The following is a 22628-nucleotide window of genomic DNA, read 5'->3' as shown; positions in this document are numbered from 1 at the left end:
ATAAGCACAAGAAAAGATGGTCAACAACATTAGCCATCAGAGAAATGCAAATCAAAACCACATGAAATACCACCACTTCACACCCACCATGATGACTATAATAAAAATTAAGACAGATAATACCAAGCGCTGTGTAAGAGATTGTATCAATGAAACATTTTCTTATGGTTGACGATATCTTCTCAATTGTAGAAATAATCTGCTTCCCGATAACTAGAGCAAGAACACCTGTGTACTATTAGCAAGAACAGTCAGTTTAACTTCATTCCTCTTTTACTGAGGCACGCTTCCATTTCATATCTTATCAGTTATATAGATTTCATATAGAGATTTATATATGAATGGCTTTTATAAATGAGTAAACTATGATTAGGAGAAAGAATTACTCAGAATTTATAAAGAAAGATTCAAATTATTTTTAATAAGTTTGGAGCCTCATGCACACTAGCAGGGATACAATATCAGAACATTCTGCCTTTACTTCTTCACATAGACACAAGACTTTCAACGATAACCCACTAAAGCTTTATAAAATACGTACCGAAATCTACCCTTGTTAATATACACTGCATTGGGTGGTCAGTTGTATGCCTTGTCGTTGTTGCACCACTTTCATAACAAGATGCACAAAGATCGTAATCGTAGCAAATTAAACACTTATATCTGCGACCTCGGAAATTTCCTTTTAAACATGCATCACAGCTGACACCTATAAAAGAAGAAATATTAATTAGCAGCTGTAAAAGGCTATTCCCCATTTCATATTTACAAATTTTTAAGATGCTCATTTAATCCCATATTTACTTTCCAAAATGACTAGAAACAACACAGTAAAATGATATAGGAATATCCAACAATATGGTAATTTTGTTACCCTGATTTACACTTAATGAAAACACTTAAGCTGATTGATAAAATGTTAAAAAACCAAACTCACAGACACAACAGATGGGTGGTTACCAGAGGGAAAGGAGGTGGGAAGGGGATGGAATGGGTAAAGGGGGTCAAATATATGGTGACAGGTGGAAGGTAGACTTTTAGTGGTGAGCGTGCTACAGTATATACAAATATCAAATGATAATGTTGCACACCTAAAACTTGTATGTTATAAACCAATGTTACCTCAGCTGAAAAAAATGCTTTGATGAGCCCTGGCTGGCGTAGCTCAGTGGATTGAGCGCGGGCTGGGAACCAAAGTGTCCCAGGTTCAATTCCCAGCAAGGGTACATTCCTGGGTTGCAAGCCAGAACCCCCAGCAACCGCACATTAATGTTTCTCTCTCTCTCTTTCTCTCTCTCTCACTCTCTCTCTCTCTCTCTCTCTCTTTCTCTCTCTCCCCCCCCCTTTCCCTCTCTAAAAATAAATACATAAAATAAAATAAATAAAATCTTAAAAAAAAATGCTTTGATGAGCTAGCAAGAGGGTAAAAACCAAGTGAAAGAGGAAATGGTAACTGGAATCACTAAAGCAGACAGGTGGGCATTTATTTGCCAAAGCAAGTAAAAATCTGAGCTTAGATTTCCATAGCATTGTAAGACAAAAAACAGGAAGCAAAGACCAAGATCTGCTAAAGGTAGAGTGTCTAACAGTCAATTCCTCATAGAGCCAAGACCCTAATTTGTCAGGTCCTTGAATAATGCCATGTCATTCTAACACTCATGAGAAAAAATAAAATAATTTTCAGGCGGGGGTCGCTGCCTGTGTGTAGTTGGTTTGCACCTTCTGCTCATGTCTATGCAGGTTTTCTCTGAGGACTCCGGTTTCCTCCCACACCCTGAAGATGTTCATGTGAGGTGCAATGCAGTGTCCATACTGTCCCTGTCTGAGCTGAGTGTGGGTGTGAGTGCCTCTGCAATGGAAAGGGGTTCTAAGTTTGGCTTCCACCTTTGTATGCTGAGGTGCTGGGAGAGACTGCAACCACCACCAACCTGAACTGAGATCAGTAGGTTGGAAAAGATGATCATATTTGTTTTTATTCATCTTTCTTAAATGTCTGTACAGCTCATGTTTAGTATTAGAAGTATTTTGGGTCTTCATTTAGGTTTGGTCATGTTTTTGTGATAAAAAAAAAAAATAAGCCATAGCTTAACTCTTGTTTTTATCAGTTAGCCTACGATAAAACTGACTTTGCTGCAGCTTCCAAGAACCCATCGATGGCATGAAGTGAGGACTTAATATATACCCTCAGTGTATGAGTGAGCCAGAAATTCTCTCTACAGGATTACAGACCTTGCCCTAGTAAAATTCCTCCATGCCCACAGCACAAAAGAACATAAACTCCCGAAAAGTCATAATCACAAACCAGACGAGCCAACTTCTAACTGGAATGCCCAAATTCAGACTGCCAAATGATTCCCAAAGAATTTAGTTTACACACAAAGAACAAAACACTAGTAAAAAGAAGTAGCAGAAACAGCAGAATCAGTCTGCAAAGAAAGAGTGGCTCAGTCCCTATATCAGAATTATGTATTAAATAATACTTAATAGGCTAAAAGAAATAAAAGTGTGAAAAGAGGCAACCAACACATTGGAAAATGACCCCCAAAACATATAAATATTCAAAAATAACATTAAAATTTAAAACTCAATGGGCAGATTTTTAATTCAAAAAGCCTTTTTTATTCACATGTGATATGCTTGTTTATGTTGAAAACCTAAATATAGCTAAATTATTAGGCTACGTATTGTAAGCAAGGTTGCTAAATATAAAAACCAATTTAATAAAATATTGTTTCTTCACTCCAAAAAAGTATCATTAAAAAAATATACCATTTATGATTCCACTTATATGAGATGAGGCATTTAGATTAGTCAAATCGCAAGAAGAAGAAGGAAGAAGGAAGGAGGGGGAGGAGGAAGAAAAAGGAGGGAGGAGGAAGAAGAAGGAAGGAAGGGAGGGAGGGAGGGAGGGAGGGAGGGAAGGAAGGGGAGGGGGAAATTAGTTCACAAACTAGAAGCTTCAGCTAATAAAATGTCAATTCTCCCCAAATTGATCTGAGGATTCAACACAATTCTAACCAAAATTACAAAATAATTTTTTGTGACACATGGTAAGCTGACTCAAATTTTTGTGCAAGCTGCAAAGGGCCAAGAATAGCCAGGATATTCCTGAAGAAAAATTAGATGGAGGAATCTGCTTACTGTGTCAAGAGCTATTATAAATCTACAGTAATTAAGATAGAATGGTGCTGGCATGGAGACAAACTGACCTATGGAATAGAATAGGATGCCCAGAGACAGAAGCACACAGGTTGAAATCTGTTATATGACAGCAAGGTCATTAGAGACCACTGGGGAACGAGGGAAAGGCAATAAGTGGTGCTGGGATGGGTGATTATTCGCATGTGGGGAAAACAAAATTGAGTCTCTTCTACAGAATCCCACACACAAAATCAATTCTAGACAGTTTAAAGATAAATGCAAAAGGAAAAAAATCTCTGGAAGACAATACAGAGAAATGTTTTTATGAGCTCAGAGTAGAAAACAATTTCTTAAAACATATACATAACACACAAACAGTCCAAACCAATTCAACCACGTTAGTATTAAGTGTGTTTTAAAAAAGTATGTATTATTGAGTGTTCTAGGTGGTGGGGATACAGCAATGAGCAAAACAAGGCTGTGTCCCCATGAAGCTAATAGTTTAGTGGGTGAAAACAGGCAAAAAAACTAAGTTATAAAGCAATTTAGAAGTACTATGGAGAAAAATTAAGCAGAAAAGGATACACTGTGGAAAAAGAAAGCTTCACTGAAAAACTGAGCAAAAAGATAGGACACTTCAAAATTTGCTTATTCAAAATAGCTTCCAAGCATGACAACACTTTAAGCATAACACTGAAAATATTAAAAAGGGATGGATATCTACTTAGGTTCACAAAGAAAAGTTTAATGTAACTGGTACAGTAACTTTGCCAAGCAAATGTACTGTGAACTGTTCTTATAAAGGTGCCAGAAAGGCAAACGCAGCTTTGAATACGAACTCTTTGGTGCGTCCCATCTGATATTGCTCTGAAGGCCCTTTTTTGGGTGGTAGAAATGCCTCCTGACAAGTATAAATGAACAAAGCTTAAGGTGACTGTGGATGGTGATACTGCCAAATACTGTTTGCTCCTCAGCAGGGAGATGCTGATGGTGCTTATCTCATGCTCTCCTAAGGGGTGAATGTGGGGGGTGGGGGAGGCAGGTAGTGCCAGGCTTCACCTACAACTCAACTGGAAATAGTTGTTGTTTTTTAATTAACTATTTTTGATGGAACTGTTTCTAAAATGTATGTTTTCTAACTTCTTAAATGCTGGAAGACATTTAACACTTCGTATGCCTCAAGGTCATTATTTCAAACACAAATACCCATTTCAGTCACACCATTAAACATGTTAGATAAGGAAGTTTTCAGCAGGATTTCTTACAATGTAAGGGCCACTTTATAATAATCTATTGTGGCCAGGATGCTACAGAGATTTTGTTTTTGTGATTAATGTATTATAAATAAGAAATCAGCCCTGGCTGGTGTGGCTCAGTGGACTGAGTGCCGACCTCCAAACCAAAGGTTCTCTGGTTTGATTCCCAGTCAGGGCACATGCCTGGGTTGTGGGCCAAGTCCCCAGTAGGGGGTGCATTGGAGGCAACCACACACTGATGTTTTCCTCCCTCCCCCCCAAAAATAAATTTAAAAAATCTTTTAAAAAATCAGGGAAACAAAAATATTTTATAACAGTTTTCCATATAGCCGGTTACCCATTCTCATTGTAATAGCTCTGCCCTTTAATACCTCTAATCTGTCATCATAAGTGAAAGTCAGTATCTAATTTTATAGAAGACTCTGTAACATTCTCTGATTTGGAAGTAGCCGTAAGTCTAAATGAAAGGATAGATGCATGCAGAGGCTTCACCAGTTTCTCACTAGCAACTCACTTCCCTCGCCCCCACTTAGAATGATTAAATCTGATTTAGTTTTGAAAAGGACCCAGACTTTCCACTCAAAAAAACAGAGTCCCTTCTAGGTATATTGGTCAGAATTCATTTTAAAAGATAGACTAACAAAATTTCCTTCCTGGGTAATCTACAGTTTCTATTAGAAAAAATAAGTTAACTTTTTGCTGCACTATCCCTCACTTAACAACAATGGTTCTATCTGGTGCCAAAAGAATCTCAGGAAAATCTTAAACAGAACACAGAAGTGGCATATGAAAAATTATAATGGAGCTTTAGCCATACTATGTCATAAAACTCAAGACAATCGCTAGTTTGTAAAATGGTAACTAGCATTAGCTACATCAGAAAGTTATGGTAGAATAGTTGTGATTCCCTATCTGATCAAGTTCACCTAACAACATAAACAAAATGTGAGAGGAAATATAGTTTAACCTCAGTTTTGATATTGGCACAGGTAAAACTTAGGTGGAAAGGATGTGTATATCTGATACCTACCTGTAAAAGGTGTATCTGAACATTCATATTCTCAACATTTACCACTGTATTTTACAGTTCTGAAAAATAAACAAACACTACAAACTAAAATCAAAGGAAAGAACGCCCTCTAGTGGGAACAAGTTTAAAAAGCCACTGGAAAAAATACACAAAATCTTTTTTTCTTTAATTTTATTTATAGCTTAAAAAAGAAAAGAAAAGAAAAGAAAAACCCAAAGGATACTGCTGCTTTTTCTTTTGGTTTGAATGAATTTCTAGGTAGGGAATAGCGTGATGGGAAGGGGAGGCCAATAAAGGGCAAATTATCTATAAAGAAACAGTAAAAAAGAACACAACAGGAAGTCAACCCCACGCGGAATGTGGAGGTCTGGAATTATGTGGTTTTTGACACCGCCAATTTATTTTGACATCTAGATGCCATGTAATTTGGGAAGAAGGCTCTGTTTTGTGAAATATCTAATTATTTTCCCTTCAGAGGCTATGCATCTCTAATAAGTGTGACTTTAAAAAAGTATATGTGTATACACTACATACTATACAACAATTTTAATACTGAAAACTGCACAGAGAATTATGCCACTAAGTTTACAACAATAAAGGACAATTACCAAAAAGAAGTTCCTTCATTCAGGTGGTTGAAAAATCATGCAATTCTTTGAAAACGGTTTTAGATGAACAGTGAAGCAATTAAAAAAATGAACTATTGCATATTACAACCTGGTGAAAAGCAAAAGTAGCCAAAAACAAATGGTGGTCAAAAGGTATTTCAAGAAGTAAAATTGATGGAGGAAGGATTCTAAGACAAATTTTATAATATTTTACAAAATAGGAGCCTAGATCAAGAGTCATAGAAAATACAATCATGCCTTGCAAAGGTAAAGTAACTCAAGAAGTCTTTTCTTTTGTTAAAGAATTAAGAGTGTATACACACACACACACATACACACACACACACGACACAGCCTATCCAGGAGGTATCCAGCCATAGAATATGAAAAAGAGAGACCTTTATTAAAGATACAAGATACAAGAAACACCGTACTTAGGACAATGACATCTCAGTCCCCTTCAAAGTAGGCAGGCACCTTGGGACCTCACACAGTTCTCTCAGTCGCCATTAGCTGCCCTGTCATATTTTCCTAATCTCATCAAGGGTCTGAAATCTCTTCCTTTTCAAAGCTTATTTTAATTTTGGGAAAAGCCAGAAGTCACCAAACCTGGGCTACAGGGGGGCTCAGTCACCTGGGTGATTTCATGTTTCACCAAAGACTCTGCACAAGATGTGATGCATGAGCAGGCACGTTGCCATGAAGCTGTCAATCACTCGTTGCCCATAACTTTGGCCTCCTGAATCATTCAAATAGTTTCCAGGGAGGAATGTTCAAGCTTAACATAAAATCTGATGCAGATTCGTTGCTCTATTCGCTAAGTCATTTTGAATGTGACAGCCACACAGTACACATGCTCACTCAAGGGCGAATACCACCGCCACTGACTAGTACAGTGAAGTCATTATTGCTCATGCATGCACATTCCAGTCCACTCTCCTTGGCTGCCAGGTTACAAAGATGTCGTGCAAACTGTTCTTGTTATATTAACAATGCCTGGAATTTTTCTGGACAGACTTCATATATTAAATATACAAGTAACTCTATATATGTTTATCAAAAAAAATCTAAGCCATATGGTTAAATGAGAGATTCAAAAGAAGAGAAAATTAAATTGGGTAGAGACCCATACAAACATACTACTCAAGAAAAGACCTTTAGTCAAAGAAATTCAGGGGCAGAGAAAGAGAAATGAGAAAAAGGATATACAACAGTTGGGGGGAAAACATGGAAACACAGGTGTAGTATGTATGTTCTTTACACTTAGTAGTAGATAGACTTGCCTGAAACTCTTACACATTTATCTGGCAATTAAAAACAACTGTTTCTGTATCAGAGCTCAAATTTTTTTACTCTTACTTGATGGTTTTCAGGTGGAATTCTACAAGTTCTGTAATGTAACAGTAAGGAGCATCCACCTATCCTTTCATTTCTCACTAAGTATCTCTGTCTACCATGTGACAGGACACAGGAGTGAACAGAACTGTTACCCGGGCAAACAGCAACCAATGAAAATCTGTTACACAGAACTAACACTCTAGATGTATGAGTAGCAACTTCCATTGTTATTTATTGTGCGCCCAACAATTCACATGCATTTACCAATCTTTGCAACGAAGTCCTGAGATAGTTGGCAAGTACGGTAAAACTTTTCCTAACTACGGATGATTCAAAGCCAGTTGAGATCTGCTCAACAAAATGGACAGAAAGACAAGGTTGGACATTATATTTCAGGAGTTCCTTATGCATTTTGTCAAAAAAGAAAGTTTAATTAATCTCCAAAATTTTTCAGTGTAAAGGAAGTTGGTCCATTTTAGAACAATTGATGGGTTTACCTGGTTGCAAAGAACTGTTCTACACTCTTATTTTGTAGAAATGCACCTCCTACCTGGAAACAGAAACTTATCTTAGTCACAATGGAATTGCTCATTAGTGAGTTTAGGAATAGCCTTTCAGAACCTCTTATCTTGGAACAGAGAAGCTTCTCTCTATTCCCCAATCTACTATTATACTAAGCCATGATTAGAGCTGATTTCTTACTAACACATAAAATAAAGGAGGAGGAGGTGCGTAAGGAGTGCCTAGGACAAAGTAGGAATTCAGTGAATATCTGCTGAATGAATGAAGTGAATGAAATGAGAAGGTGAAAGGGATTAAGGTGAGTCTATAATAGACTTCTTAATGTAAGAATGAATAATGAAAGTAGGTGTGGGGCGAGAGGGAATGACAACAGGTATTTATTTCTTATAGGATAAAAGAAAATTAAATCCCCCCCCTCCCCCCCAAATGCTGCCCCAAGCACCTCTAGGCATCAGCTGCAATCTGGCAACATCAGCTTAGGAGAGTTTGGTTACCAGCTGTACCAAATGATGGGGCTGTTGATGGGAAACAGGTTTCTGTCGGCTACAGTTTTAACAATTTTATATGTAAAAAGACAAAAATAAAACCCCAATATTTGCATGCATCTTCACAATTCAGATCAGTTGTTTTAAACAATGCACACTTCCCTGGCTGGTGTAGCTCAGTGGACTGAGTGAGGGCTGTGAACCAGGGTGTCGCCAGTTCGATTCCCAGTCAGGGTGCATGCCTGGGTTGCAGGCCAGGTCCCCAGTGCTGGCCATGTGAGAGGCAACCATGCATTGATGTTTCTTTCCCTTTCTTTCTCCCTCCCTTTCCCTCTCTCTAGAATAAATAAAAGAAAAAAAAGGGTATTTATTTATTTATTTATTATTATTTATTTTTTTTTAGAGAGGGAAGGGAGGGAGATACAGAGAGAGAGAGACAGACAGACATCAATGTGCGGTTGCTGGGGGTTCTGGCCTGCAACCCAGGAATGTACCCTGGCTGGGAATCGAACCTGGTACACTTTGGTTCCCAGCCCGCGCTCAATCCACTGAGCTACCCCAGCCAGGGCGGGTATTTATAAATAATGCACACAGCACACAAACTACTGCTCAGTTCTGAATACCCTTTGGGCAGATCTATGGAACGAGGCAGAAAGCTCCAGCTCTCCCAAAGTCAACTGCCCTTAGTAAAGCTGGTAATTTTTATGAAACTATCTAGTGATTACATAAGCGTGTTTGCAGAGACTTGCAAAAGAGATTATTATTAAAAAATACATTAAATTTCAAGCCTGTAGGGGTCGGCCTGAAAAATTAGAACACTTAAAAAGGAGCATCCATGACACAGGGCAACCTCCCTTGGATCTCTCTACCCAGCAACATTCCCTCAACAATCAGTGTTGAACCAACCTTGCCGCATCAGGCACCTGCTGAGGACTTGGTCACAGAACTCTTCCTCTTTTTCGGATGTATCAACTAAGGCACACAGCCATTCGAACTGCCTACTGAATGTGTATTCTGACAACAGTAAATATAAATATGTTTTTTCCAGAAGTGGATGCCTTTAAAACTTTTTGTATACTATGGCATATATATTTAATATCACATTTATTGTTTTTCCTTCGAGGGTCTCTTTAACTTCTAAGAGACCCTAATTGTACTGTTCCCATAACTTCTGTAGAACGAAACCCTGAGGTTTGAATTTTGAGGCAGGTGCTTATTTATTTCTTTCTAGAGTTGAGAATCAAACATTGCTCTACCTAAAGTCACTATTTCCTAAGTTCTTACTCTAGAATAGCACTTTCTCAACTTCTTGAAAATCCATGCTTTGCACTGGCAAATGTTTAAATACATTACCACTCCTGTATTTAAAATCTCAATAAGCCAGGAACATCTAGCCTCACAGCACATCAACAATCAATATATGACTCAAATATATAGTTTATTTTTAAACTTTTGGTCTCTTCAAACACATGAGGATATTTGGCACACATACATCTTTAGACACGGGATTTGACGATCTATAACACATGACATGATCACATAACAAAATACTGGAACACTGTGCTTCCAATGGACTACTAGACTGACACACATCAAAATCCCCACAAAAACAAGTTTTAAAAGAATACATACTATATGAAAATATGTAAATTTTAAATTATACAATACATTACAATTGTTCTCAGGCACACGCATATGTGGAAAGCACAGTAAAACGTGGATTGCTTCCAGTTGGAAGAAATGACCTGTGGTAGGGAGGGAGAAGGGGAAGGGCATAGGATGGTATCAAGAAAAGGGTATAAAGTGGAATTTGCCTATTATCTACAAAACCTTGTTTCTTTCCATGTTTAAAATGTTTCATTGAAAAAAAGAAAAACACCCAACATGGACAAACTCCCCACCCCATCTCAGCCTGTAAAGTAACTTGTAGCACGGAAGATGACTTTTGGAGATAGGATGGGTGGTTTTATGTTGAGGTATAAAGGGGTAAAATAGTTGACCCAGTGAAACTATGAAATCAACAAAAAGTCTTGAGCAACTGCAGTACTCTTTTAGTGATTAAAGTTTAATAGGGAAAAAAAGGGTTGGTAAATAAGCAATTAAAAAACAGTATGAAGAGCAAGAAACAGAACTACGGATACACATCCGACATGTAAAAACAATACTGGATGACCTGCTCTGGTTGGGAGGGTCCAACAGACACACAATTCCCTCACCTGGACACAACTCTTCATCACACCAAGCGGTCCCTGAGGCACCTTCTCTTCACACCACTGAAATACACCTTCAGGTCCCTTTGTTCCATGTTCCCCAGATATAAGGCAGGTACTCTAATTCCACTCTCAGAAACTCACTATATAGTTTAAGACAATAATTAAATTGCTTCTTCCTCTTTTCTAGACTAATGAATAAGTCTAGAAACAGGTCCTCAAAAATCCAATCTTCAACTATGACATTATTTTATAATGTCTGTTCCAGTTCCTTTAATTATCTTAAACTAAAGGGACCTATGGTAGACATAAAGCTCTGGAGATGATAATGAATAATGAACACAATGTACAGTGAATGCCCCAGCACTGGAAGAGAAACTACAGTTCATGTCTGTTTTCAAAAGCATATTAGCCTAACCTTAAATGTTAGGTTTAGGGTACTAACGACACAAGCAAGTTGAAAGGTATTGTAAATAGTTGGCTAGGTTAACCTTTGGAAAATGTTCTTTGATGATGACATGCCCATCTATCACCGAGAATGACAGTATGAGACAGAAAGAAGAAAAGGACTAAGCTTAACGATAAAATGAGGAAAACTGGCAGTGCTGATACAGTCTGAAGTAAATCTCTAGGACATGAAGTTAAATGGTACTCAAATTTAAGTATCCAGAACTAATAAAAAACAAAGCATTGGCTTTAATATAAATATTATTCATTTTTCTTCTTCCCTCCATTTATGAACATTTCCAGCCATGATCGTAAGCAGTATGACTCTAGTAGGAGGGCAATATCCAGAAAATGCACACGGGTTGGCAATACAACAATAATGACTTTGAAATGCAACACTCGAAAGAGCAGTTCACCCACTTACTGAGTTTGGCAACATCTGCAACCTAGAAAATTCAAGAGCAAACTTTAAGACTGTCTAAACAAATCTACCAGCAGGGATTTGAATTTAGTCTGACTGCAGATAGGCTGCTTAACAGATCTCTTCTTTCCTCAACAATTAAAGAGAAAAAATACAATAATTTATACAGCAGAGACATAAACATTGATTTCACCTCCCTTTCTTCACATTTCAATGACATCTGAGGTAAGTAGGGCTCCCAAATCCAAGCCTACCCTTCTAGCATATTCTTCTCTGAAAGTTGGTCTAGGAGGTAGCTCTCAAAGACCATTTTGCGCCCCCACCCCAATTCCTATGTATCTGGTAACTATGGAATCACTGGGGTCGGAGAGATACCTACATTAAGTGAGCAGAGGACAGGATTATTACTAAACATCCTACAAAGCACAGGACAACCACTTGGCCCAAAATGACAATGGTGCCGAGGCTGGGAAACCACGGTCTAGGGTCTGAAAACTCAATTATCCACATTCCACTGGCAGATGGGTTTTGGTTTCCATTCTGTCAATGGGATGATCTAAAGTGATAAAGAAAGCATCCTGCTACCAGCAAGGGGCTCCAGCACCAGCCTCTCCTGCATCCCACTCAAACCGCCAAGTACCAACTAGATGGAGACAGACCCAGGCTCGGGGTGGCACACAACTCTGAACTCCCAAATCCTAGTAACCCCAACATTCCCCTTTGCAATGGTGAAATATATATGTCTGTACTGTCCAATGTAATAGTCACTACTCAGTTAAAATGCCTTGCCAGCTGAGGAGGGCCTAGAAGCAGTGATGTTCCAGTAGCAATGAGCCCACCAAACACCCAGATCTTGGTTCCCAACAGTATCCTCCACTAAGAGGAACATGAGCTCCTTGGAGAAATGGATGATTCTAGGGGTTGGGACAAGGCAAGTACATGAGCCTGTAATATCCAGTTCTAAAATGAATGATCCAGAAAGAACAATGAGTATGTGTCAAAAGGACACAAAAGAAACCTTGGAGGAGCTTCCACTGGCAAATCTGGGACAGTATGAGCATCAAAATAAATAATAAAAAGTAATAGAGTAGAACCCATTGAATAATATAGGAGTCCATGTGTCCATACCGATATAAATGAATACATAAACAAACCGAGGAGAAGGAAAGGAAGTTTTTCCTCATGGTAGACATATTAACTAAAATTGACAGTCCAACTCCTACTTCACTAGCACTGCAACTGCACCGTCCAGTATGGTGGCCACCAACCATGTGTGACTATTTAATTGTAACTCAGCTCCACATTAACTACATTTCAAGCGCTCACATTAACTAGTGGCTGCTGTATTGGACAGCAATGCACTAAATAATCGCATCTGAGACTGAGCCATAGTTTTGTTAAGGTCTAAAACAGCTAATTTTCAATTTTAAGAGTTTCTTTTCTGAAACTCTTAAAATTTAGTATTTGTGAAACTCCAAAAGGAATATATTTGCCAAGGACTCCTCATGGATAACTGGGCACAAATTCATAACCAGAGGTTAACAGCCATCGCTGACATAGGCCTCTCATGCACACTGCCTTTCAAGGAAATGCTACAGACAAAGCCTTTTCAACCTCCTGCCCTGTGCTCTTCCCCTCTGAGTTAACCATAAAGGAGTTCCTGGTTGAGACCTTCTGGTCCAACTGGTCCAATTGGAACTGTACAGCTAAGTCCTCATTTACATTATACTGACCTATCAGAGCAACTCCCTAAAGACAATCAAAATCCCTCCAATCTGGATAGCGCTATTTGAACCAATCAGACCAGGCAAATTTAGAATCCTCATATGCATAAAGAGGACCAGTCAGGAACCACCTTGGGCTCTTTCTCTATAAAACTGCACCTCAGTGGAGTATACTTTTGGTTTCCACCATAAGCCACGTTTCTCTAGTCTGCTAACTGTTCTCCTGAATCAAGTTTGTCCTCTGCACCCCAGATTAAGGACTTTTGTTGACATTAGTCTGGTGGCAGCAAACTTTTGTTGACATACTGGAATTGAAAACAAAAAGAAAATTTCGTAAGGATAGGAAGAATAAGAATAAACAATAGCAACAAGATTTTGGAAGCTGGAAAGCAAATGAATGAATGAATGAATGAATGGTAAATAAGGTGGAGACTGGAGAAAGTGGAGTACAGGTAAAGGGGAAGGCTAAGAAACAACCTAATTTACAATGCGGATTCAACAAAATGTTCAGGATTGGCAGCATCAGGTATCACTGGAATGGGGGTTAGGGTGAAGAATTGTTTAAGGATGAAAGATGTAAAAGCCCTGTGAGAAACAGTTAAATTTCTAAGTTCCTTCTCTGACATTATATTCTACTATGAGTGCAAAGGGTAAGTTTACTTATTAGAAGGTAAAACATATGATCCCTGACTCAGTGAACTCAAGGCACTGGTGACAATAAAATGCATACTTCACACAAAAAAGAGGAGGTGGAGTTAAGTAACTAAATTGTCTTCAGGAGGAGGAGAAGGAAGAGGAGGAGGAGAACAAGAACAGAACATAAAAAAAACTGGAACACCAATCTAAAAGTTTCAATATACTGAAAGGGAGAAAATGGAGGGGTGGGGTGGGATGGGAAATAATCTACAGAACAATTCAAGTTCCCAGAAGAGGTTGAGCTTCCAGACTGAAAGGGCACGAGTACCCAATACAATGGATAAAGGGAAACACACCAATCCCACTGCAGCAGAGTGGGCATAAAGGAGAGTCTACTAGCTTCCAGGATGGTAGGGAAAGGGAGGAGTGGAGGTCACACACAAAGATCAAGAGACTGATGTTTTCAACTGAACGCTGGACATTAGTGCTAGTATCATCAAAATTCCAAGGGAAAGAATTTCCAAATTAAAATTCTACACTTCGGAAAGTTACCATTCAAGTATGAAGGTAATATAACAACATTTCAGATGTGTAAAGTTCTTTTAAAAAGTTATTTCCGCCCTGGCTGGTGTAGCTCAGTGGATTGAGCGCGGGCTGCGAACCAAGGGGTTGCTGGTTCGATTCCCAGTCTAGGGCACAGGCCTGGGTTGCGGGCCAGGTCCCTGGTGGGGGCCACGTGAGAGGCAACCGCACATGTTTCTCTCCTTCTCCTTCTCCCCCCGCCTCTAAATAAATAAATAAATAAATAAATAAAATTTTTAAAAAAAGTTATTTCCTATGCACCCTTTCTCCAAAAACTACGTAAGTATATATGTAGTACCAGAGGAGTGACAGGAGGAAAAACCAAAGAATCTAGGAAACGGAACACCCAATACAAGAGAGAAGCAATGAAAACCACCAGGGAGACGATGGAGTGGGAACCCCCAGGATGACAGCCATGGCGTAATGAGTCCGACACACTGGAGCAGTGACACTCAAGAGCCACAGATGCTGAATGCTCGTCACCAGATCCTGAGGCTACAGTACTGTTTGTTTTACACTGTCTACTTTAGTATAACACCATTCAGAAAAGTACACAAATCATAAACACACAGCTTGGTTTCCATAAAGTGAACACATCCTGCGTAACTAACACTCACACCAAGTACGTAATGGAATAGTACTAGAATCCAAAAAGTTTCCTTGTGCCCTTCCAGTAACTACCCCAGGGTTCCTATCTGGACTTACAACCTTCTAGATTGATTTTCCATATTGTTTATGTACACACACACACATGCACACACAGCACCTACAGTGCTTTCAGTCAATTTGTACACATTTGAGTTGCCTGATGAGCACTCTCAGCTGAGGTCAAGTAAGTTACCACTGTCTTCTTGTTTCCGCTCTCATACTGCAAACAAGTGTCCTTTTCATGGATTAGTTAGTGCCATGGTGGTTTTTTTGGTTTCATTTTGCTTTTTACTTTTTGTACTGCTTGTAGGTGATTTCGCTGTTTAAAATGGCCCCTAAATGTAGTGCTGAAGTACTGTCCAGTGTTCCTAAGCACGAGGCTGTGATGTGTCTTACAGGTAAAATATGTTAGGTAAGCTTTGTTCAGGCATGAGATCCAGTGCTCTTGGCTGTGAGTTCTATGTTCAAAAATCAACAACATATATTTAAAAAGGTCTTTCAACAGAAACACATGGAACAAGGTTATGTACTGAGCTGCTGATGAAAATGTGACCAGATGTTTGCAGGAACCTAACCCTAAATTTCCCCTCGGAGCAGTGTTTCAGTATTTACTAGTTCAGTGTTTGTGGTAACTTTATGGAGCACAACTACCAAAAATAACAAAAATCAAACATGCACATGCACAAGTCATATGATAGTATACTTTGTCTTTTTGACTCGAAGACAGAATGCTGCCCAGGGATCTGGCCAGGCTCAGCTGCTTGTCTGGAGTTGGCTGGTTAGGAGTGTGTGAGGATGAAGTTCCTGTTCTCCCTGAAGCTGAGGTTCAGCTGAGCGCTCTCTCCGACCTGCTCCTGGGGGTGGGTTTGGCCACAGACAGAGCAGCCATCCTCGGACCACATCTCTGCTGGGAATCCACCCAGGGTTCCTGCGAAAACCCAGTCAAATCCCCCTCTGCAGTGGCTCTGAGTTCAAGTTTCACTTGTGACCTCACCCGACGACTTTTCCAATGGGTTTCTCGGCAGGTCTCAGGGAGGCTGAGCCAGACTTGGTCCAGCGGCTCCTCTCCTGGGAGCTTCCACCCAGTGGTGCAGGCGGCCCTCTCCTTACACAGGGGTATGAGCTGGCGGCTCCCTGCTCATCACAGTGCGCTGCTTGGGTGGGGACAGATGTGCTGGGTGTTCAACCACAGAGGAAGGCAAAAGGGTGACCGGGACAAAGGTCCCTGTAGTGGTATGGACATGCCTGTGAGAGGGCCTATTTCTGAACATGGGTGATGGATACAAGGATTTGTTTTATTATCTTTTCAATGAATATACACACATTTTGTATACTTTTCTGAAGACATGACATATTTCTCACACATAAAAATTCTATTCTTAAAGAACTGCCAAACTTGCCATATATCTGAAAAATAGCAAATACTGTTTAGACTTTTTTAAAGCTATAAATTTCTTAAAAGAAACTATAAAAAGATATTTTTATTACCTCTTAGTAGGTAAGGACTTTCTAAGCAATACAGAGAACCTGAAACCATAAATAGAAGGAGGGGAGAGGAATACACTGTGATAAGAGATAAGTATAAATGGGCTCTTAAAAATTAGGAAAGCCCTGGCTGGTGTGGCTCAGTGGATTAACTGCCGGCCTGTGAGCCTAAGAGTCGCCAGTTTGATTCCCAGTCAGGGCACATGCCTGGGTTGCGGGCCAGGTCCCCATTTGGGAGCATGTGAAAGGCAACCACACATTGATGTTTCTCTCTTCCTCTCTTTCTCCCTCCCTTCTCCTCTCTTTAAAAAAATAAAATAAAATCTTTTAAAATTTTCAGAAAAAGATCAACAGAAAAAAGTGAGAGATGACATACGAACAGGCATTCACTGAAGAGGAAATATGTCATTCAAATGCATCCTTGGTCATAGAAGTATGCCTCAAGTTCTCCAAGATTTAGAAAACCATTCCTAACTTAAAGTCTCATGAAAATCTTTACTGGTTCAGGACTGACGAGTAAAATGAAAGATAAGATAATAATACTATGACTCACAACTGGCTTCATTCTTGGGTAAGATTGACCTTCCTCACCTACCAGTCCTCCTCCAAAATTCAAGTGCTCTCATTCTGTGAGAATTTTAGTTTAGACACTAGAGGCAGCTGGTATACAGGTGAGACTGAATCCAGGCCTTCACCCTATGGTAACCCTGGTTAGCTTCCTCAAATAGTTACATACTTGCTACATCTTTTCTCTTGCTCACTTATCTTCCCCACCTGTAAGGTCCTGTACTTGACCCTATTCTACACAATGTTTATTAGTGACTCAGAAAATGACAGAAAACAACTTACAAGCTTTGCGTAAAAGAAACAGTTAAACCATTGGAAAACAGAATAGGAATTCAAGGAGAGGCGAATGAATGTGCCAAAACAAAGGGGATGAATTTTTAAAGGGATTCACAGAAAGTCTTGTATTTGGGTTAAACAACAATTCATGTGACAAAAAATTCTGGGAGAATGAACAAAATAGAACTTCAGCTTCATTATTAGCCCAAGATGAGATGCAGCTGCTTAAGCCAGAAAATAAACAAGTAAACTCAGTGTATATTAACAGACACACAAAACATACAACTGTAATATTGCTACATTTCACACCTGTCAGACCATATGTGAAGAACTACATTCAGTTTTGGGTGTCTTATTTTAAAATTAGAAAACAATATATATTGACAGAATGGAAAAGGATCTAGAAATTAAGGCAAATGGGCTATTTAGCAGAAGAGATGAAGAGTGGGCAATGCAGAGGGCTTGTCACAGCTTCAAACAGAGCTAGCCCAAAATAGTGCACTTGTTTGCTCTCTGGGCAGCTACTGAGGCTGAAACCAAGAGGCACTAAATGCAGTGTCCTTAAGTAGGTCCTGCAACAGAAAAGGGGTATTAGTGTAAGAACTGGTAGAATCCAAACAAGTCCACAGTTTAATGAGTAATGTATACCAGTGTTGGTTTCTTAGTTTTGACATGTGCTAAGATGGTACGTTGACATTAAGGGAAATTGGGGAGGGGGTAATAAGGGAAGTCTCCACATAATCTGCAACCTTTCTGTGAATCTAAAAGAAACAAGGAGGCAGATGGTCCAACAAATGGCTCTCAAATAGTCTAGTGGGCACTCTACCAATGCATGGGTTGTGTTCAGAGATTTGACAGACTGAAACATGCCTTTGAAAGGATTTCTGCACATTTCATGGGACACTAGTGCCATCTAAATTGGAGGACAAATGAATTTGGTAAGGCCACTAATCTTGGAGTCGGAATATGAAGAACAAAGCTAACCCAAGCAGATTCATCAAAACTACGAAAGTAACAATCTTATATTTGCAATAATGTTGCAAATGATTCTTCTATTGGTTTTAAGGGAAACCCCCCCCAAAGTCTTTTCAAATTATAGGTCATGATCCAATTAAATTAGTTTAGTTATGATGGTTCGGCTGTGAGGTACCACTCCCTGGGAGTTTTTTTTTTTTGGGGGGGGGGACTCTGCTGGGGGTACTTTTTGGTGGAGGGTCTCACAATGACTGGGGGCTCTACTGTCATTGACTGGGGAAAGGTGCCAAAGTTGTTAGGCATCTGGAAATGCAATAAAGAACTGTCCACTATCACAACAAGATATTCTAAATCTCCCACCAGACATTCAATTAGGAAATGCAAAACTTTTTTTTTAAATTGTTTAGGCATACTACCAAACTCCATTTTCCCATAAACATAAAATGTATTTTTCAGCTTTAGTGAAGACTTACTTTCCAGGTATATCTTTATCCCATAAGTTAAGAAACAATTGTTTTGCTTCATTTAGAACTTTATAAAAAAAGGCTGTTGAGCCTTTCACAAAATACTGACAAAGCTGTTTGCAGTAGCTGAATTTTCAGTACAGCATACCTGTATAAGACTGCTTTTATAGCTGTAACTTTCGAAAAGGAGAGACTCCTCTGAATATTTATTTCCAAACATTCATTATTTAAGAGCTTATGAAAGAAGGTTCTTTTTAAGTTTTATTGACACCAAAAAAATTCACATCAAGGTCACCATATATGTATTTTATTTATTGATTTTAGAGGAGAGAGAGGAACAGAGGGAGAAAGAGAGAGAGAAACACTGATTTGTTGTTCCACTTATTTATGCATTCATTGGCTGATTCCTGTATGTGCCCTGTCAGGATCAAACCGGTAACCTGAGAGTATCAAAGATGATGCTCCAACTGAGCTGCCGGGCCAGAGCCCATCCTATATAAAGTTTAAAACGTATGCTGGGGCCCTGACTGGTGTGGCTCAGTGGGTTGGGTATCGTCCTGCAAACCACAAAACAAAAAGTCGCTGGTAAGGGCACATGCCTGGGTTGCGGTTCGGTCCTAGGTCGGGACGTGCATCAGAGGCAACCTATCAATGTTTCTCTCTCACATCAGTATTTCTCACCTTCTCTTTCCCCTCTCCCCCTCCCTCTAAAAGTAAATAAAATCTGCCCTGGCTGGTGTGGCTCAGTAAATTGAGTGCCGGCCTAGGAACCAAAACAGTCACCGGTTAATTCCCCCTCAGGGCACATGCCCAGGTTGTGGGACAGGTCTCCAGCAGGGGATGCTTGAGAGGCAACCACACATTGATGTTTCCCTGTCTTTGTCCCTTCACCCCTCTCTAAAAAGAAATAAAATCCTTTAAAAATTATTAAAAAATAAAATAAAAATCTTTAAAAACAAAACAAAATCTTTTGGAGAAGCCAAGATATCATTACCCAGCATGTGTCACTGGGAAAAAAGCCCTATGATATAAAAAAATGTTAAGAAAGGAAACAGAAAGAAACATGCAATTCTCTGAGGGAAAAAAGCGAGCGTGTGAAGAAAATTTAAATGAAAATGAAGCTACACACTTATGACCCAGCAAATCTCCCTCCTAGGTATATAGACATTTACTAAATTATCTCATAAATTTAACTTTTAGAGTCTCTTAGGTTTTCTAGATGTCAAGTAATATTAGCAAAAAGAAATGTTTTTAGCTCCTATTTTTAAATGTTTATTTATACTGATTATTTGATTTCCTGTCTTAATATATTCATTTGACTAGTAAAGGGTGATATTTCTTCTGAGAGGGAATTTTGAAAATTTGGTTATAACAACAGGTATCACTGTGGCATTTGGAGGTCAAAGCCAGGGATTCTAGAAATTTGCAGTGTGATTGACAATATTACATAATGAAGAAGTATCCCACCTTTCCCATGACTTCTCAATGTCCCAACAGAAAAACCTGCTTGTAATTACTTGAAATTAAACGGTAACTCAATTTTACATATAGGTAGTTTTCCATGTTAACATACACTGAAATCACAATTTAAACAATTTACCCAGATAGTAATACAACTGTCTGGGTAAACTGTTTAATTTAAAACTTGACACCATCAGTTGTTCAAAAAGAAACAGCATTGAAGGCAATAATGCTTAAGGTATCTGAATCATCAACAAAACACATCTGTTATGGATCTGCACTTCAAGCTGTCACTCAAATTCATAGTGATTCTGTATATAGGTACAAGCATCTAACTTCTTCCTTATTTCTTCTAATGTAATAATTACGTCTGATCATTTACATCTAATGGCACATTATTTTATTATACATTAGTTCATTTTTGTTTCCTTTTCCTTTATGTTAGAGTATTATAGTGATTTTGTTAAAGTATATGGATAAGAGTTCTTTACAAAATAAAATTCCAATGAATAAACATAGGAAAAATGATAACAGTTGGAAAATCAACATCTCGCAACCACTATGAAACAACAGATCTAGGCAGCTACAATCAGTGACCACCAAGGAAGGACAAGCTGACATCTGAATCCTGAGACAACCACGCATTATGGGCCTCTCAATATGATAGTAAAGCAGCATTATCAAAATTCTTACCAAAACAAACATCTGAATACCACTTAAAAGAAATATGGGGAATGAAAGGGTATATTGAAATATCACTTCTGACCAAGATGGAGGTGTAGGTAGACACACTGTACCTCCTTGCCCAACCAAAAAAAAGGAAAACAAATTTAAGAACAAAAAATAACCAGAGCTACCAGAATATCCAACTGTATGGAAGTCTGACAACCAAGGAGTTAAAGAAGAAACATTCATCCAGGCTGGCAGGAGGGGTGGAGATGGGCAGCAGGGGCAGAGGAGATGCATGGCAAGGTGGTAGCAGGAGGATGGGTGAGCAAGGCAGCAGCAGGCAGACAAGTGGTCCCACATTTGTGTGCCAATAAACTGGGGGGAACAACTGGGAAGCAAGACAAACCACACAACCCAGGGTTCCAGTGCAGGAAAAGCAAGCCTCAAAACCTCTGGCTATAAAAATCTGTGGCTGACCGTAGTAACTCCTAGTCTCACAGGAGCACTCACTGGAGAGACCAATAGGATCCTGGAACGTACACAAACCCATCCACATAGGAGTTAGCATGAGAAGGGCCCAATCTGCTTGTGGGAAGCAGGGGAAGTGACTGAAAACCGGCCGACAGCCGAGGAAGTGGCAGTGTTCCCTCTTGGACCCCTCTCCCACAGAGAGGGCCACAACCTGCCCCACCCTGGTGAATAACTAAGGCTCTGCCCTTTACAACATAAGAGGTGCACAGATTAAAAAAAAAAAAAAAAGGCCCAAATGAAAACAGATCAAAGCTCCAAAAACCAAACTAAGTAAGGAGGAGATAGCCAACCTATGAGATGTGAAACACTGGTAATCAGAATGCTCACAGAAATGGTTGAGTATGGTTGCAAAATAGTGGGAAAAGTGAAGGCTATACAAAGTGAAATAAAGAAAAATATACAGGGAACCAACAGTGAAAGGAAGGAAACCAGGACTCAAATCAACAATCTGGAGTAGAAGGAAGAAATAAATATGCAATCAGAACAGAATGAAGAAACAAGAATTCAAAAAAATGAGGAGAGGCTTAGAAACCTCCAGGACAACTTTAAACGTTCCAACATCTGAAGCGCAGGGGTGCCAGAAGGAGAACAGCAGCAAGAAATTGAAAACTTATTTGAACAAATAATGGAGGAGAACTTCCCCAATCTGGTGAAGGAAGTAGACTTCTAGGAGGTTCAGGAAGCTCAGAGAGTCCCAAAGAAGTTGGACTCAAGGAAGCACACACCAAGGCACATCATAATTACATTACCCAAGATGAAATATAAGGGGAGAATCTTAAAAGCAGCAAGACAAAAGGGGACAGTTACCTACAAAGGAGTTCCCATAAGACTGTCAGCTGATTTCTGAAAAGAAACCTTGCAGGCAAGAAGGGGCTGGAAAGAAGTATTCCAAGTCATGAAAGACAAAGACCTCCATCCAAGCAAAGCTATCATTTAGAATGGAAGGGCTAAAGTGCTTCTTAATAAGGTGAAGTTAAAGTAGTTCATCATCACCAAGCCCTTACTATATGAAATGTTAAAGGGACTTATCTAAGAAACTGAAGAAGATAAAAAACTATGCAAAGTAAAATGGAAACAAACTCACAGCTATCAACAACTGAACCTAAAACAAAAACAAAAACAAACTAAGCAACAACTAGGACATGAACAGTA

At 39.2% G+C, this 22628-nt stretch overlaps 1 protein-coding gene across 1 annotated transcript in view; it reads right to left on the bottom strand.

Moving 5' to 3' along the window:
- KCMF1 (potassium channel modulatory factor 1) overlaps positions 1–22628 on the bottom strand; it is a 73762-nt gene that overhangs the window by 29702 nt on the left and 21432 nt on the right. The window contains exon 2 of the mRNA XM_028514482.2: positions 542–709. Coding sequence (XP_028370283.1) covers positions 542–709 — 168 coding nt within the window. The remainder of the gene's footprint in view (positions 1–541; positions 710–22628) is intronic.

This window comes from Phyllostomus discolor, chromosome 6, assembly GCF_004126475.2.
Source record: "Phyllostomus discolor isolate MPI-MPIP mPhyDis1 chromosome 6, mPhyDis1.pri.v3, whole genome shotgun sequence".
NCBI lineage: Eukaryota > Metazoa > Chordata > Mammalia > Chiroptera > Phyllostomidae > Phyllostomus > Phyllostomus discolor.
Note: the sequence above shows the minus strand (reverse complement) of the source record. Positions and strands in the feature narration are given on the sequence as shown.